The sequence below is a fragment of the Apaloderma vittatum genome, unplaced genomic scaffold, assembly GCF_000703405.1.
Source record: "Apaloderma vittatum isolate BGI_N311 unplaced genomic scaffold, ASM70340v1 scaffold7244, whole genome shotgun sequence".
NCBI lineage: Eukaryota > Metazoa > Chordata > Aves > Trogoniformes > Trogonidae > Apaloderma > Apaloderma vittatum.
Genome location: NW_009712023.1, coordinates 4,211 through 19,821, shown reverse-complemented (window position 1 = coordinate 19,821; position 15,611 = coordinate 4,211). Strand labels below are relative to the sequence as shown.

Below are 15,611 nucleotides of genomic sequence, written 5' to 3'. Positions count from 1 at the left end.
GGATAAAAACCAAATGGCATGGATTTTGGTGCATGTCTGCTAAGTGCCACCGCTTTAGACAAATGATATCTGGACGTCCTACGGAGTCTGCAGCTGGTTTCTACAAGACATGTTTCTAAAGGCACTCAGCAGCAGCTGCCTGCTGTGTTCAACATGGAACATCTGGCGATCTTCATATCTTCAGCGACTGATGACATTTAAAGTGCAGTGAAGCTCTGTTAGGTCCATCCTCACCCACGCTTCCTTTGTTAATTGATGCAATTCTTTGCTTTCCTTCTGTCACTTTGTCTGATGCTTTTTGCAACATTAATGGTGGCTTCTTTTGTGGACATTTTCTGTGTGTCCCATTTACCCTGTGGAAGTTTTAAACAGTACAGTGAGTTCCACACTGACAGCACAGAGTCATTGATGATTACCTCCTAGTTTATGAAAACAGTTCTACTTAATAAACTGAATGCCTCCAGCATGGTTTGCACAGCACTGTGACGTGGAACAACTTTCTCACTCCGCGTTGACACAAGCTTTTGTAACTGCTATAGAGGCTGTGGACATCAGTAGACTTTTGGTCAAGCCGCTTGGCTGTAATTATCACACGTGTATTCTATCATATGTGTATTCTAAAAGCAGAGCACATAAATTTGTTTTCAGTCCAGAAGTAGAAATTAGAGGTTCCTTTTGATGTCACTGGGAACTGAATGTCACTAGCCTGAGACAGAATTTTCTCTACTTTGAGTTTCTTAAGTGAAAATACATTTTCAAAATAACACTTAGTTCTGTCTGAATATAAGACCCAAGCACAATATATACCTTTCAGAGCTTCATGAGCTGTCTGAAGCATGCAAATGCATCTCTAATTTAAATTTGTCATTCTCCATCTCCTGGTCTGTCTCCTTGTTGCCATAAGCAACGCACTATAATGCGCAGTAAACTGGATAGGTCTAGCAAAGGAAACTCAGAACCGGGCTGACAGAGCCACAGAGCTGAGTAAGGTGGGTTTGATTATTGCATTTCCAGTGTTTCATTAGACAATTTGTAAGCATAAAGAATGCCAGGTAAGTTAGGCATCTTTTACATGGCAATAATGTCAGGTGGAATAATATCTGGTAAGCTTCCACTGACGTGAGTAGAAGGTATGTATTTATCTGAAAGCAAAACCTGGTGTTTATTTGCTGCTGTGTATTACTGCACATTTCTGCAGCCCGGATACACCTGCGTCTTTGCTATCTACTCTCTTCCTGCTCCTGTTCACACAGGGACTCTGAAGACTGCACATATGAAAATCAAACCAGGTTACTCTCAGCCAGTGACATAATCTGGACACCACCTTTGCTTTTGGAGTGCCTGACCACTCTGTTGCCTTCCCTGGTATTAGGACTCCTTTCATCATTGCATCTATTGCTTCCAAGTTATTTTCACATTATCCTCATGAGAGGATACTAATATTTCCCAGGTGTCACCCATGTCAAACTCATTCCCTTTTGATACCACACATTGTACCCTGTCACATAATTGGTCATAGGGGTAAGGCAGTAGGATGTTGTAGAGCTTGATGCCCGAGAAAATGAGAAACAGAGGGGCAAAGCAATTTACCCCCTTCTACCCCCACAGGCTGATGGCAGAACCCAAGTGTATTGCATCACATTGTGTTCTACAGTTACAACTGTAATCAGTGTGAACATTCAGATTAATAAAATGGGCACGGTTTGAGTTGAGGCACATTCTCAACTCCAGGCACTTAAACTTTAAGTGTCCAAATTGGAAACCTGCTCATTTTATGCTTCTCTAAACAGTTGGTGGAGAAACAGAGATTCAGAATGGCAAACCAGAGCTGGAGACTAACTCAGATACTACACTTTCACGGTACAAAAATGCATTTGTTTTTTGACTACAAGAAGTTTAGACAATGTTACCTTCCTTCTTAGACATGTGCCTTAGATGCATAGAATAATGTAAATGCCCTATGTCAGAAGTTTTCTTTGCACTGAGTTGCAACACTACATATATATATTACTGAATGTATCTTAGCTAGAAAAAGGCAGGACGATACATTCAAAGCCATAGGGCCCTAAATCTGGAACCTACACTTCAACAAGCAGTCCCATTACAGTCAACATATTATTAATAAACTGTGGGAATTTGCCCATACTTCTTAGTAAGTCTAACACAGAAGTAATTTTTCAATCACTTAGAAAATTAGACAAATTATTTTCTCCAACAATATGTCAGGTATACACTGTAAGTCTTAAGTGTGGCCAAGTCTTTTTCAAATTGTATAAATAATTATGTTAGTTCTGTCCAACCATATTCAACCTGACCAATTAATTTTTCTCTCTGAGCTAGTCATTTCACATCCAGCCTTGAAGGAACCAGGGTTTACACAGTGCACATAATTTAAGCAAAACAGCAATTGAAGAAAATCCCATTCCATTTCAGATAATTAATCTAAACAGTTTGCACAATACATGCTGTAGCTGGACTAAGCTGGAAAAATATAAGCGTGGAGCTTGTTTTGCTGTAATGAGTGTGTGTGTTAATCGGCTTGGCCAAATAAAACATGAATTTTTTGGCCATTCAGGCACGCCGCATTGTCAGAGGTGCTGAGCTCAATCACGCTGTAGCTGTGGTGCAGTCATTTTCTCTTATCCCAAGACATTAAATACAGTTTGACTGCAGCGAACAAGACTGTCACAAAAATAAGTTCAACCTGGTTGAAGCTAGTGCTGAGCACCAGGGAATATAATTACACTCTTACCTCTGCTGTCCTGAAGATGTTCTGTCTCTGCACTGTAGCTCCTGTGCCATGGACCACGGGGTTTGCACACTGAGCACCACAGTTGTTCCTCTTCTCGGTGTTCAGCGTTCCTGCTGTGGCCGCTGCTGCCGTTACCCCTGTCTGAGCTGATTTCCCATCCTCCAGAAGACCTAGCAGGGACACATGAAATTGTGCGATTGATATCGAGGAGCAGTTGATATCTGGCTCTGCCTTCCCTCTGTTACACCTCGTTTTTGTGATAGTGCAAGTCATGGAAGGTGGGGTATGGTACTACCCGTGAGAGCAATCTACCTACTTTTGTGACCTTTACTTTCACACCTCCCATTATTTGGCCCGTCTATAATCCACTGTCCTGTGAAACACTGGCTCAGAAAACATGTTAAACTGGTTAATGAGTATAGCGTATCAGTAGCCTTCTGGTCACCTGCACATCTCCATTGGCTTCTCCACACACAGAGCTGCTTGTACGACCAAGGGTTGAACTAGGATTCAGTGAGGCTCCCCTCAAATCTCTTTCAAACCTGAGAAATGAAGGGGTTTGATGTGAGCATGGCAGATGAGACAATATGGGTGGACAGATTGCTCTGTTCATGGCCTTGATCATTTTTTTTTCATCAGAAGTTTAGGAAAGAAATTCAAGAAAATACATTTCATACTGTTCTGACTATCAGTTATCAAATAAATGATCAATTTGCTTTCTGCTCTAGCTGTGTGACTAAGACATGCCTTGTGCAATATGATATTGGCTAGCCTAAAAGATTTTTCTCATCCTATTGCATTAACAAAAATCAGTTGTCATTTATGGTGAATGCAGAGCACTAACTATCTGATTGCAACACTGGGTCTGAAATCCAAATCCAAAAAGTAAGTGGGATGTATGAGTGTAGCTCTCAATTTTGTTTTTGGCTAAGCTGATATATAGCAAGATTTATGTTCAAATATCAAAAAAACCACCCAGATCTACTAACTAGCAATGCAGGTATCAAAACTGGAAGAAGAAACAAGGAGTCATAGATACTAAGTGAAAAATAAGTAGGAGGAAAATCAATGACAATTCATAGTTACTTGAAGTGTGTATTTCGACATCAAAACCTTCTGCCGTGAATCAGGTGGGAATTCAAGCACAGTACTAAGGGTATTAAAAAAGAAGCAAAGTCCTGAATTCATTCCCATAAATCTGTAAGAAAAGCTGCTTTATCAGCAGAAAGCAATACCAGTAGCAGCTAGCAAAGGCAATGACTGAACTCAATAAAGCTTCAACCAAATATTTAAAGTCTTCATATTGAAAATATCTGAGGCTGTGTAAGATTGAAGAAGTCTAAATACAAACTAGTCACTGCGTTTCCCTGAGCAGTCAGAAGATGGTGTTAAGAGTTTTCCAAAGACAGTTTAACTTGTAGTGGAGGTAACTAATAATGCTAAGTTGCCTACTTTTTGATAGGAAAAAAAAAAAGAGTTAAAACTTGAAAATATTGTAGTTTATTTTTTTAAAAGATTAAAAATACTTCAGCCTTTGGAAGCTGCCTTTTCTGCCAGATATAAAAACTAATGCTGTTCTCCTGTCTACATCTACAGGCAGCTTACTGTAAGACAAGCGTAAACTTCACGTCTTCTCCTTTTCTTCCGAGTCCACATCTTCTTCCGATTCAGGTCTTACCTCTGCCTCCCACTCCACAGTGCCAGGTCAGGGGCAGAAAAGCAACGTGGTGCAGAACAGTAAGTGGCACAGACCGATACCATAGACAAAATCAGTTGTCAGGAGGGGAGATGGAGAGGCCTGAGTTGGAGCTCTAAGGCAGGAGTCATGCCGTGGTCTACAGCTTCACCTTGCAGTGAAGCTGTGAGAACCAGCTTGAGCAGAGTTTTGAACAGGCAAAATGCTCTAGGCATTACGTACTAAGTCCATTAATTGAATCTGGGATGTTTCAAATACGTAAGAACTATGAGCTTTTCCTTCTGTGGAGCCATCCTACTAAATTACTTTCCATCATGTGTCCCTTTGGCCATCTGGCCCTCTAACGAAATTGTCTGGTGAAACAGCTGTCAGCTGAAAAGCCACTTTGTTATTAAGCACAATTGTTCATTTATCAGCTTGTGTCGCATCTTTTGGTCCCATGCAGAACAATTTCTCTTACATCAATCAATTTCTGGAGGCTGATGGAAAATCTCAATCCTGAAAATGTTATGTCTGGTTCATTCTTTGTCTTTTGTTAGTTTGCAGCCCAAGCATCCTTGTTGCATCCTGCATTGCATGGGTAAGGTTTTTTTGCAATACTTGTCTGAAATGAACCAGGTATCAGTATCTGAGCCATTCCACTGTCATTTTTAAATGGGTGACCTAGTGGTTACCAATACTAGTGCAAAAAGCAGTGCAAAAAGTTTTTTTATTTTATTCTGAAATATGTTTGCTATTCTGAAGTTAAGAAACTATTTTAGAGTTATTTTTCATTGGCAAATACATGATTTAAAGAGAGGCAACAGTCTAAAGACTTCAGTGACTTGCTCTTTATGTATGGGCAGAAATTACAGTGAGAATGCATGAGCAGTGGAAGCAAAGACTTGTGGCAATTCATAAAGCAACACCTGTTTTACAGACTGGATATCTAAGACTAAATGCTGATTGCAAAACAGATGGTGTTAAAAAAATAGGAACACATGGTTGTTTTTAAAATGGCGAATATTTTTGCATTGATATTTAGTGTTTGCCACGGTGCACAACAACAGAAGAGTTAACTTTCTTCTGTACAATATGGAATCTGCAAACTAGCAGAATGGCAATACTCACAGTCTTGCCTCAGCATCTTTTAAACCAAGTTAGCTGTCGAGGTATTTGTATCATCCTCACAGCATGGGTTTGGTAAATGATCTCAGTTTTTCACTCTAGAGCTTCAGTATAAATTTAAACAAACAGGTTCAGTAACGTTGTTTTCTGCCAGGACAACCCCTGCCAAAAGTCCGTGGGCCTCCTGAGGCCAGGGAAAAGAGCAGATCCCATCACAATGCTCTGTCAAATACATGTATTTTATTTTCAAAGGAACGGGCAAGTCTAGAATAGTCTTATGGCACCGTTCCCAAAACCTGAGTTTCTGGACGACTATCAAAGCCCCACCAATGTGACGGTGACCTTTGCCTCAGGAATGGTTTCTCAGGGTTTGGGGGACTGCCAGGCTGTCCCCATTTTGGGGAGGAAGGGACAACAAGGGGCAGGTATGTCAATGTGTGTCATCAGGTTTATTTATAAAGAATATACATGAGTTTTCTCTCAGTGGATGCAGGAAGAGTACCGAAGCAGCAAGCCCCATTGCTCACAAAACTGAATCTATCTTTCCAGCATAAAATGTGCTTAAAAGATTTTGTTGGCCCCATGGCAATGCTTGCTGTCATCTTCTCTTCACTGGGTTTCAAGGCTGCACAGAGAGCTAACTCTTGCCTTTTCTCACTAGGCCAATAAAAATCCTTTAGGCTGTAGCTTAGCAAGTGCTTTTCTCCATCAGCATCAGGGGAAAAAAAGGTTATTTTTAAACTGAAATCAAAACCTAGACTTCATTCACCACCCAATGATGTAAGCAGTCGGACTGGCACAACTCTGGAGGTAGCACAGGAATCAAAATCAGATGCAGAAAAGCAGCTCAGGTTGGTGTGTTATTCCATGAAACCAAACCAAACCCCACTTGTCCAGCTATGATTGTTCTTCTCTCTAAACGCTTTGGAGGTATATTCACCTTGCTTCCAAATACTCCCACGTCAGAGGACGTTTAGGCCGGATTCACCAAAAATTCACGTTGTATTACAGCAAAAACAGTGTTTCAGAGTTGCTGATCCAGAGCAAGACATGACATGGTTGACTGATACAAAAGAGCTTTTCTTCTCAAAAAAAAAAAATCTGATGATTTCACTATGAAGTCTGATGATTTACTACAAATTATACATGCCCCTGAGATTGGAACCCGAGGCATTAAGGGTGCAGGTGTCCACTTGTCTCTTGTGCAGGCACTGGGGATGGAGATCAACAAGGCCTGCCCAGTGAGAACCAGTGCGGGAGGGAGTCTTGTGGTGCCAGGATGGCCCTGCTTTGGCTAAGAATATGGACATACACAGATTAAAGACTTCAAAGGCAGATAAATTACTGCAAAACAGAATTGTGAAGGCCACAGCGCTAGGAGTGAGACCTTTTGCTTCATTATCTCTAATATACACATTAAAGTTGACACTCCTGACTATGTTAATGAGCTTAGCAAAGTACATGCTAACCATCTATGACTACAGGACTCAACTCTGCACCTAAATCATGCTAAACACTGCCCCAGGGAGGGGGATAGGTAAGGTTAGGATATAGACAGTACTGAGGGAACACATCCCTCACTTGAGAAAAGACTCAGAAAAGCAGCCAACGGGCTGGGCTCCTTCTCCTCCACCCAAGACAGTGCTGTCTTCTTGGTAAGAATTACATTTTCATCTCTGGTGATAAATACCTGGGATAGTATTTTGCTAACACTACTATCATACATTAGCACTATATTGCAGTGAGTGTATTATCAATGTCAATCCCAAATCTGCTACATCTACCGCTTTAATATAGTATCTATTTTTACTGTCTTGCAGATTGACTCAGAGTACATCCCTAACGGGGCTCTGAAACGGGCAAGTGTGAACTCTGGTATGTGGCTACATAAGTCAATGGGCAAGCCTCCTTCAGCCACATACTATTTCATGGGACAATGACAAAAGGTAAAGGTGTGACTTCCTCAAGGCTTTTTGCTAGACCTTAGCTATATGTTAGAAAGCTAATATATATTTGCTGATGATAGACAATGGGAGAAGGAATGAGACAGCAACATTTAGAGGTAGCCCTTAATTACAAGGATTACACGAAACTTCTCAAACCACAGATAGCATAAAGGTAGGTGTGCCTGGATTGCTTTGCATAGATCTCATCAAAAGAGCAGTATCTTAGTAAAAGCCACAATGAACTGAAAATTTCCATGACTAACACAGATTAGCCATGCTGTAATAGCTAATGATGTCAAGAAATATGGAAGGGGTATGAAGCCTCGTAGTACAGAGGCAAAGTTAATCTTAGCCAAAAGGATCAGAGCTCTGTGAAGTAAATTATTCCACATGTGCTTGCCACAATATCCTTCTACCTGATTTAAAGCGGCAGGCAGTGGCCAAAATGAGACATGAATTCTGACCCAAATACACCATAGATCTGACCCAGTACTGTGGATCCTGTGCTGTCACATGCTGTGCTACTGTTTGAGGTGAGTAGATATTGATTAGTTCGCTATATCTTTGGAATTGACTATGAACACATCAGTAAGGTTCAGTTTTCTGGTTCAGCAACACCCTTTTTATTTAGCATGGCTGTCATCTCTTGAATAATGCATAAGATGCTGTTTTAGAAAATGCCTGCATAATAAGATACCGCACTGTAAAAATGGACTCTGAGAAAACTCACAGTAAAGACGAATGAACAATGTCATCATGCATGCAGTTGCTTCCAGAGGAAATATGCATTTGTTACCATCACTGAGTTTCTTTCTTTTAATGCTACAGAGTGATAATAAGTATAGATAGCACTGAAATATCTGTTTTCTATACCTGTTTTCTTGATTTGAAACTATTCATGTTTGGGAAAGCTACACATCTGCAGGCCTGAGTGCTGATACATACTGCTGCAGAAAGAATTCATAGAATGAATCTTATTGAAAATTATTGGAGTAGAGTCAACTCTAACTCATTTCCTCCAATTTCCTCACCTCAGGGGTGAGGCCAGATGCTCAGGAAATCAGCAATAACTTTTTCTCCAAATAAGAAAGATTTTAGAAACTTTCAGACATAGTAGAGAGTGGGTTTGAAAGCCAGGATAAAGAATCGTACTCTGCTCTTGTGAGACTGCACCTGGAGTACTATGTCGAGCTCTGGAGCCCTCAACACAAGAAGGATATCAGCCTGTTGGAGAGGGTCCAGAGGAGGACCACAAAGAGAGCTGGAGCACCTCTCCTATGAGGACAGGCTGAGAGAGTTGAGCCTTTTCACCCTGGAGAAAAGAAGGCTCCAGGGAGACCTTTTAGTGGCCTTCCAGTATCTGAAGGGGGCCTCTGGGAAAAAATGGGGACTGTTTATGAGGGCATGTGGTGGTAGGACAAGGGGCAATGGTTTTAAACTAGAGTAGGGTAGATTTAAAACAGACATTAGGAAGAAGTCCCTTACTATGAGGGTGGTGGGACACTGGAACGAGTTGCCCAGAGAAGCTGTGGATGCCTCATCCCTGGAAGTGTTCAAGACCAGGCTGGATGCGACTTTGAGCAACCTGGTCTAGAGGGAGGTGTCCCAGTCCATGGCTGGGGGGTTGTGACTAGATGATTTTTCAGGTCCTTTCCAACTCAAGCCATTCTATGATTCTATGATTCTATGATTCCATGGTTCTATGATTCTATGGTTCTATGATTCTATGGTTCTATGGTTCTATGATTCTATGGTTCTATGATCTAGAAGATCTGGGGAGGGACTCTTAATAAGGGTGTGGAGCAGTGGTTTTAAACTGGAGCAGGATAGATTTAGATTAGATGTTAGGAAGAAGTTCTTTATTATGAGGGTGGTGAAATACTGGAACAGGTTACCCAGAGAGGTGGTGCAGGCTCCATCCCTGGAGGCATTCAAGGTCAGGCTTGATGGGGCTCTGAGCAACCTGATCTAGTCCCTGCTCACTGCAGGGGGGTTGGACGAGATGGCCTTTAAAGGTCCCTTCCAGCCCAACACATTCTATGATTCTGTGATTCTATATTCTTCAGAGGGAAGACCTGCTACACCAGGAAAAAGTCATCAGAAACAATGTTTTTTATTTACTGAATCAGAAAATACCATAACACAATAAATTTGCTGCCCAGACATTCAGAGAACTCCGAATGATTCAACTGATCTCTAAGGCAATACGAATAAGGCAAAACAAAACAAACTTATTTCCATCTCCCACACCTTCTGTACCAGCCACTGAAATTCTCTGGAGTCTCTCTTTAGAGGTGCCACAGAAATGGTTTGCTCCCCACTCCCAGTCTGGGGAAAAAGCAGTGGGAGGAGGAGGTCTGTCCTCCTTCCATAAAGCTCCCTCCAGCCAGCGAGGGCTGAGCCCTGTCCCAGCACACAGCAGGAGCGGGGAAGCAGCGAGGAGCTGGTGCCTTCCTCCCTCCTGCCGCGGGATGCTTATTTGAACTCTGCTCACCCTAGAGCACCAACAGCCTCTTCGTTCTCTGTTTAGAAGGTATCTGTTTACTTTCAGCGCTAAGGGAAGTAGGTGACAAATAAGAGGAAATTCTCTATTTATGCAAAACGGCAGGGCTCAGATAGTAGCTAACAACAAAAGGCAAATCAGATCTTGGTCTGGCCGTGGTTTTGTCACATTTGGGAGCCTTGTGGAATTATGTTCTTCTGTAAGATTATGGCATTAAACACATAATTCAGTACTGGCTCACAGTGAATATATTTGCTTTTAAATGACTATATGCATGCTGGAGCCCTGGAAAAACTAGTAGACGAAGCACTATATCTTGAGACAGTTTTGGCTGACAGGTTTGCCTTTTTTCCTATTTCCTGCCATTTAATTTCTGACCATAAAACAAACATGAGTCCCACAAATTTATGTATTTCAAAACTTGTTTTACCATGGAGGGTTTGAAGTGAGGCAAGAGGCTCCTCTTTCTTAGGTATAAGGAATTACTGAAAGTTTTTAAAACTGGAATTTAACAAGTACATGCATAAATAAGCAATGATAAACAGCTCTGAAAGACTGATCAGTCTTCTTTGTATAGTATGAAGATTTGTATGAGGATGATTAAGGGACTTGAACATCTCTCCTTTGAAGAGAGAACTGGGGCTGTTTAGTCTTGAAAAAAGAAGGCTGAGAGGGGATCTTATTAATGTATATAAATATCTGAGGAATGGGTGTCAAGAAGAAGGGGCCAGTCTCTTCACAGTGGTGCCCAGTAACAGGACAAGGAATAATGGGTATATGCTAGAACATAGGAAGTTCCACCTCAACATGATGAGAAACTTTTTCACTGTGAGGGTGACAGAGCACTGGCACAGGCTGCCCAGAGAGGTTGTGGAGTCTCCTTCTCTGGAGACTTTCAAAACTCACCTGGACATGTTCCTGTGTGGATGCCCTGGGGAATCCTGCTCTGGCAGGGGGGTTGGACTAGATGATCTCGAGAGGTCCTTTCCCACCCCTAACATTCTATGATTCTATGGTTCTGCTAAAGAGTATTCAAGGATTCTAGCAGACAAACAGAATACAAAATAGGCCAGCATTAGAGCTGCAAACCTTGATATTTCTTACATGGCCTTATTTCCTTGGTGCAGGCAGAAGCTAAATCTTTCCATATTGGTATATTTTGATTTCAAATTATGATACAGAGTCATGATACAACTGTCTTGTAAACAAACTTAATTTTGCAGCCACATCTATGAAATGAAAGGTAAATAAAACATGTATATTTATTCCCAATAGAAAAAGCACACTGCAACACTCTTCAACAATGTGTGACCATTTCAAAGCTCAAGACAAAGAATACTATATGGAAAGTAATAGAATAAGGGGAAATTGGTCTGACCACAAAGGGAAGATAGGAAAAGTAAACTTGAAAGAACTGCAATCACTGGGCTAGGGAAGGACTTAAGGGCAGAAAGACAAGAGAGTTTGATGGATAAAGGTACAAATTTTAATAACTAGAACAGAAAAGAAGAACTTAATTTTCGCTATAGGGTGGAGTAAGAATTGGAAGACACTGAAGGATGAGTACATTTTATGCCTGGGACATCATGAGATGGAATGGATTAAGCAACTTACCAGTGCCACAAGATGTGCCAGAAACAGATCACTCATTCCTCCAAAGTGAGAAACTAACATACAAATAGCAAACCTCTGAAGGGCTTTTCATAATACTGCATTTTAGAAGAATAGGCAGTGCAGGGATCTGCTTCTCCACATGCAGAGATAAAGGCTATGTTTCAGTATTGCTCATGAAAAATTCACCTTAAAATTGATACCTCCATGCACAGTATCTTACATCACAGGTGTCCCAGTCAGGTCAGCCTGTTTTCCAAAGGTGTTTGCTTTTAGCTCAGTTCCTGCCTGACCCTTTCCTTAAAATATAAAGAAAAAGGAATGAGCTGGAACACAACCAGCAGACTGCTGGCGCTCTTTCAACCATCATTCCCACCACTGCACCCTCCCTGCTTGAAGACAGGTTCTGAACAGTGGCTTAGATTTATAGACCTTCACACGGTATTTCCTTCTCCTTTGGGATGTGCTCATGAAATATCACTCAATATGTTTTAGATTAATTTCCATAACAGAATGGAAAGTAGTATTATCATTCTCATTTCCTGGCTAATCACGCCTGGAATTTTAAGTTAAGTAGACAGTATCATTTCAATTAACCCTACTGAGGAGCAGCAAAAATATTTTGGCAGACTACACAGAAATCTTTATGAAAAAGATCTAAATGCACGCGAAACTTGAGCTGAAATGACTCTTCAGTTTTGTTCACCAAAGTTCAGCAGCTGAAAACTGAAGCTAAAGATTCCAGGTAAGACATTAGCCATGTATTTACCAATGAGTGATTAGCTACTGGCATAATTTACAAAGGCTTAGGCAAAATGCCAGCCACTGGAAATTAAGTCTGAACATCCCAAAGGTATGCTCCATATGGGAATTAATTCAGGAAAGACCACTGGGCTATATGGCCAGGTGACATTTCCAGCTTTACAGTCCATGAATATATGAAAGGATATTAATAACCTAACTGGCTCACAGTATGACTGTGATCATAATATCCTTTGGCTTAAAGTATCTGAGTGTATGTGGAAAAGTTATCACTCACATTTAGTGTTCATCTTAAAATGAGGGCAGTAGTTGTGTTAAAAACCTAATATCATCAACCATTAACAATCTGCTAGAAAAATCTATTAAAGCTTTTTCATCTCTCACAGAAAATACTCAGGCATCAGCTTTGTGCAAGTGGCAGAAATTCATACTTCTAGCACTGCAAGTGCTTGAAATTCTGATGGCCCACCTGGGAAATACTCGCAGTTTACAAAAATGACTATTGCAACATGAGGACAATATCCAGATGAAATGTATAGAGACAGAAACACAATCATATGCATTGCTAGGAAACTGGTACAAAAAAAAAAAGGAAGAAGAAATCATCAAAATATTTCAGTCAATCAGTAAAGTACTGGCTGCTTTTCAGTAGCTAGCATCCATGATATTCCAGGAGGAATGAGAGGCTCAAAGTTACTTCTTTTTCATCAGCTGCTTAAAATTTAAGGCTCAGTCAAGCAAACAGCAATAAAAAACAACTTGGAGGGGCTCAATGGATTCTGGAAAATCTTAAAATGGAAAATCCTGCCTTGCAACCTGCAGCTGTCCATGCTAACTGGTAAAACGATGCTTCTCCTTTTACCTATTTGTTTTACTTTTAACCTGTATGTTTTCATAGGGGAAAAGGCAGCGTGATAGTCTCCATTATGCATGTACTCATCAGATAATAAAATTGAGATAGGAACACATTACTTATTTGCATATAATCAAGGACCAAGCCACTTTTTTCATGCAAAGCCACTGCAGAGAAGTGTATGCAACCACACGGCTTTTGAAATATTAACCACATAATCTAAAAAATTGCTGCTTTATGCAAGTCAAACAAGAAGTCTCACAATAAACTCATGGCTTCTGAGTTTATGATTCCTAACTATTAGAATATTTGGATTTAAGATAAAATCCAACTTTGAAACTCAGATTTTTTAACTGCAATAAATTATTTTCATTTTTAAACTGTGGGAATACCTGAAAAAAAAAAAGTGGGACTAGCAATATCAGTTCTGTTTCTATTAAGAAATATATTTCTCTGCGTGACTACAGGTATAGAAAAGACTTAAATTCTGGATTACTGCAGTATGTACTCAATGTAGAAATTTTGGAAATTTTAATCAGCGGGCAATGAGGTAAACTATACTTTAACTTCAAGATTGCTTAAAGTTAATTTCATTTTTGTTAGTCCTGAACTATACATTCCTAAACTGGAAATCACAGGTTTAGAACTGTCCAGAAAGTGCAAATTCCTTCTTGAGGAAAAGAAAAAAGAATTTTTAAATGTCCCAAATCAGGATATACAGGGGGAGGGCTGGGAAAGAGAGCTTTTTCCACAAGTAGAAGGATTTTGTACAGTAATTTCCTTCTGAGCATCCTGCAGGCAGGACAAAACCTGCCGCTCTCATTCCTCCTCCCAGCTGCCCGCTGCCGAGGCAGAGGGCAACAGCTCTTCCCATAGCTAATGACAGCCCTTGGGGTCTCAGTAAGTAAAAAATTTTTTTCTCAGGAAAGATTTCACTGCTGCAAGCTTTTTCCATTGGAAAATCCCCTGCAGAAAAGATTTCAAATCATCTCTCCTGCAGATCGCCTCTGCTGATGCTCAACAACCTTTCTCCTTTCTGGTACCGTGACAGCTAGGAAAGTCGTGTAACACAAGTGTTGGTGCACATCGTACTTTCACTGAATTTATTTTATCAGTGGGTAAATGGTTATACGGGGCTAAATCATTGGTGAACAATCCCAGCAGGTCTGTTCTAGACTGCAAGAGGGGTTTAGCAAGACTGCTGGCCACTAACTAAATGGCAACTGATCAGAGACTAAGGGGCTTTGTGGAAAAGTTATCATAGTATATTTAAATACAAAAACTGTCAAATGATGGCAAAGATGAAAACCCCTCTCCCACAGACATACTGTGAAAAGCTTGACTAGAACGGCTTGACTAATCATAGGGGAGCAGTAAGCCACAGCAAAGCTGCAGGGGCTCTGGGCTTGTCCATTGCTTCCACGTTTGGTATTGAGTTTGCACTTCCAGTACTGACTGATTTGCTATTTATGTGGTCTTCCAGAGGGTGTAGTGAAGTATGACACAAAACTAGGTGCCACTCTGAAAGAAATCCTTTGATGAACAGCCCTACAAAATCATGGTTTTAAGAAAGTACAAAGGACCTTGAACTCAATCTTCTTGTGCTGATAGAAACACCTGCACAAACCCCTTCTACATCATTATATCCAAGATCTGGACTACGGTGGAATAGGGACTTACTGTAATATGTCTACAGTCCAGGAACAGGCTGTATTTATTCACTTTTACTGTAATTCTGAAATATAATAAAGTTATCTCCTGACAATATCACATGTCAGAATCACAGCTATAAGTGTTTCTTCAACTAACCAGATTTAAAACAACCCAATAATAAAAGAACAGTAGTCAAGTGGCATAAAAGCACAGAGATCCAATATATATACATATATATATATATATATATATGATATCTGTACACCTATATTATGTAGTAGCAAAAGTGATCCCTCTTTGGGTCTTAACCTAGAACAGATTTTTTTTAAATACTCCTCTGCAGTCTGATTTATGGAAATCATACGCTGCGCCAGGTTCCTCCCTCACAGCCCGATACATGCTTATTCATTTCTGTTAAGCTTTCAACTTTACGTATAACTGGTAAATGAACGAGCAGATGACTGCAGCTGTGGTCCAAGAGAGCACCAGTCCCTGTTGTTATGGCAACTGGTGTTCGCACAGCCCTGCTTTTCGGCTGTGGCTGCTTCCTATCCTCCTACTATAAAGGATGGAAAAGCAATTTTCAAAAACTTCTCCATGAAAGGTTACCTCTGAAACCCTCTATTCTGCACAATGAGTCTTGACCAAAGTCTAGCTGCAAAGATGAACCTAGTCTATAAAACTTCCCACAGCTGCAAAGGGTTGCAAGGATCAAGGAGCGGTTACTA

The 15,611-nt window shown here is 40.6% G+C and overlaps 1 protein-coding gene across 1 annotated transcript; it reads right to left on the bottom strand.

The window, feature by feature from the left end:
- Positions 1-248: 248 nt before the first annotated feature.
- Positions 249-2,922, bottom strand: BAALC (brain and acute leukemia, cytoplasmic; the record flags this gene model as incomplete). The annotated part of the gene is made up of 2 exons (XM_009867835.1): positions 249-353; positions 2,753-2,922. Coding segments are annotated over 2 exons (275 nt in total), but the record flags the coding sequence as incomplete, so codon positions are not given.
- Between the last annotated feature and the right edge of the window lie 12,689 nt (positions 2,923-15,611).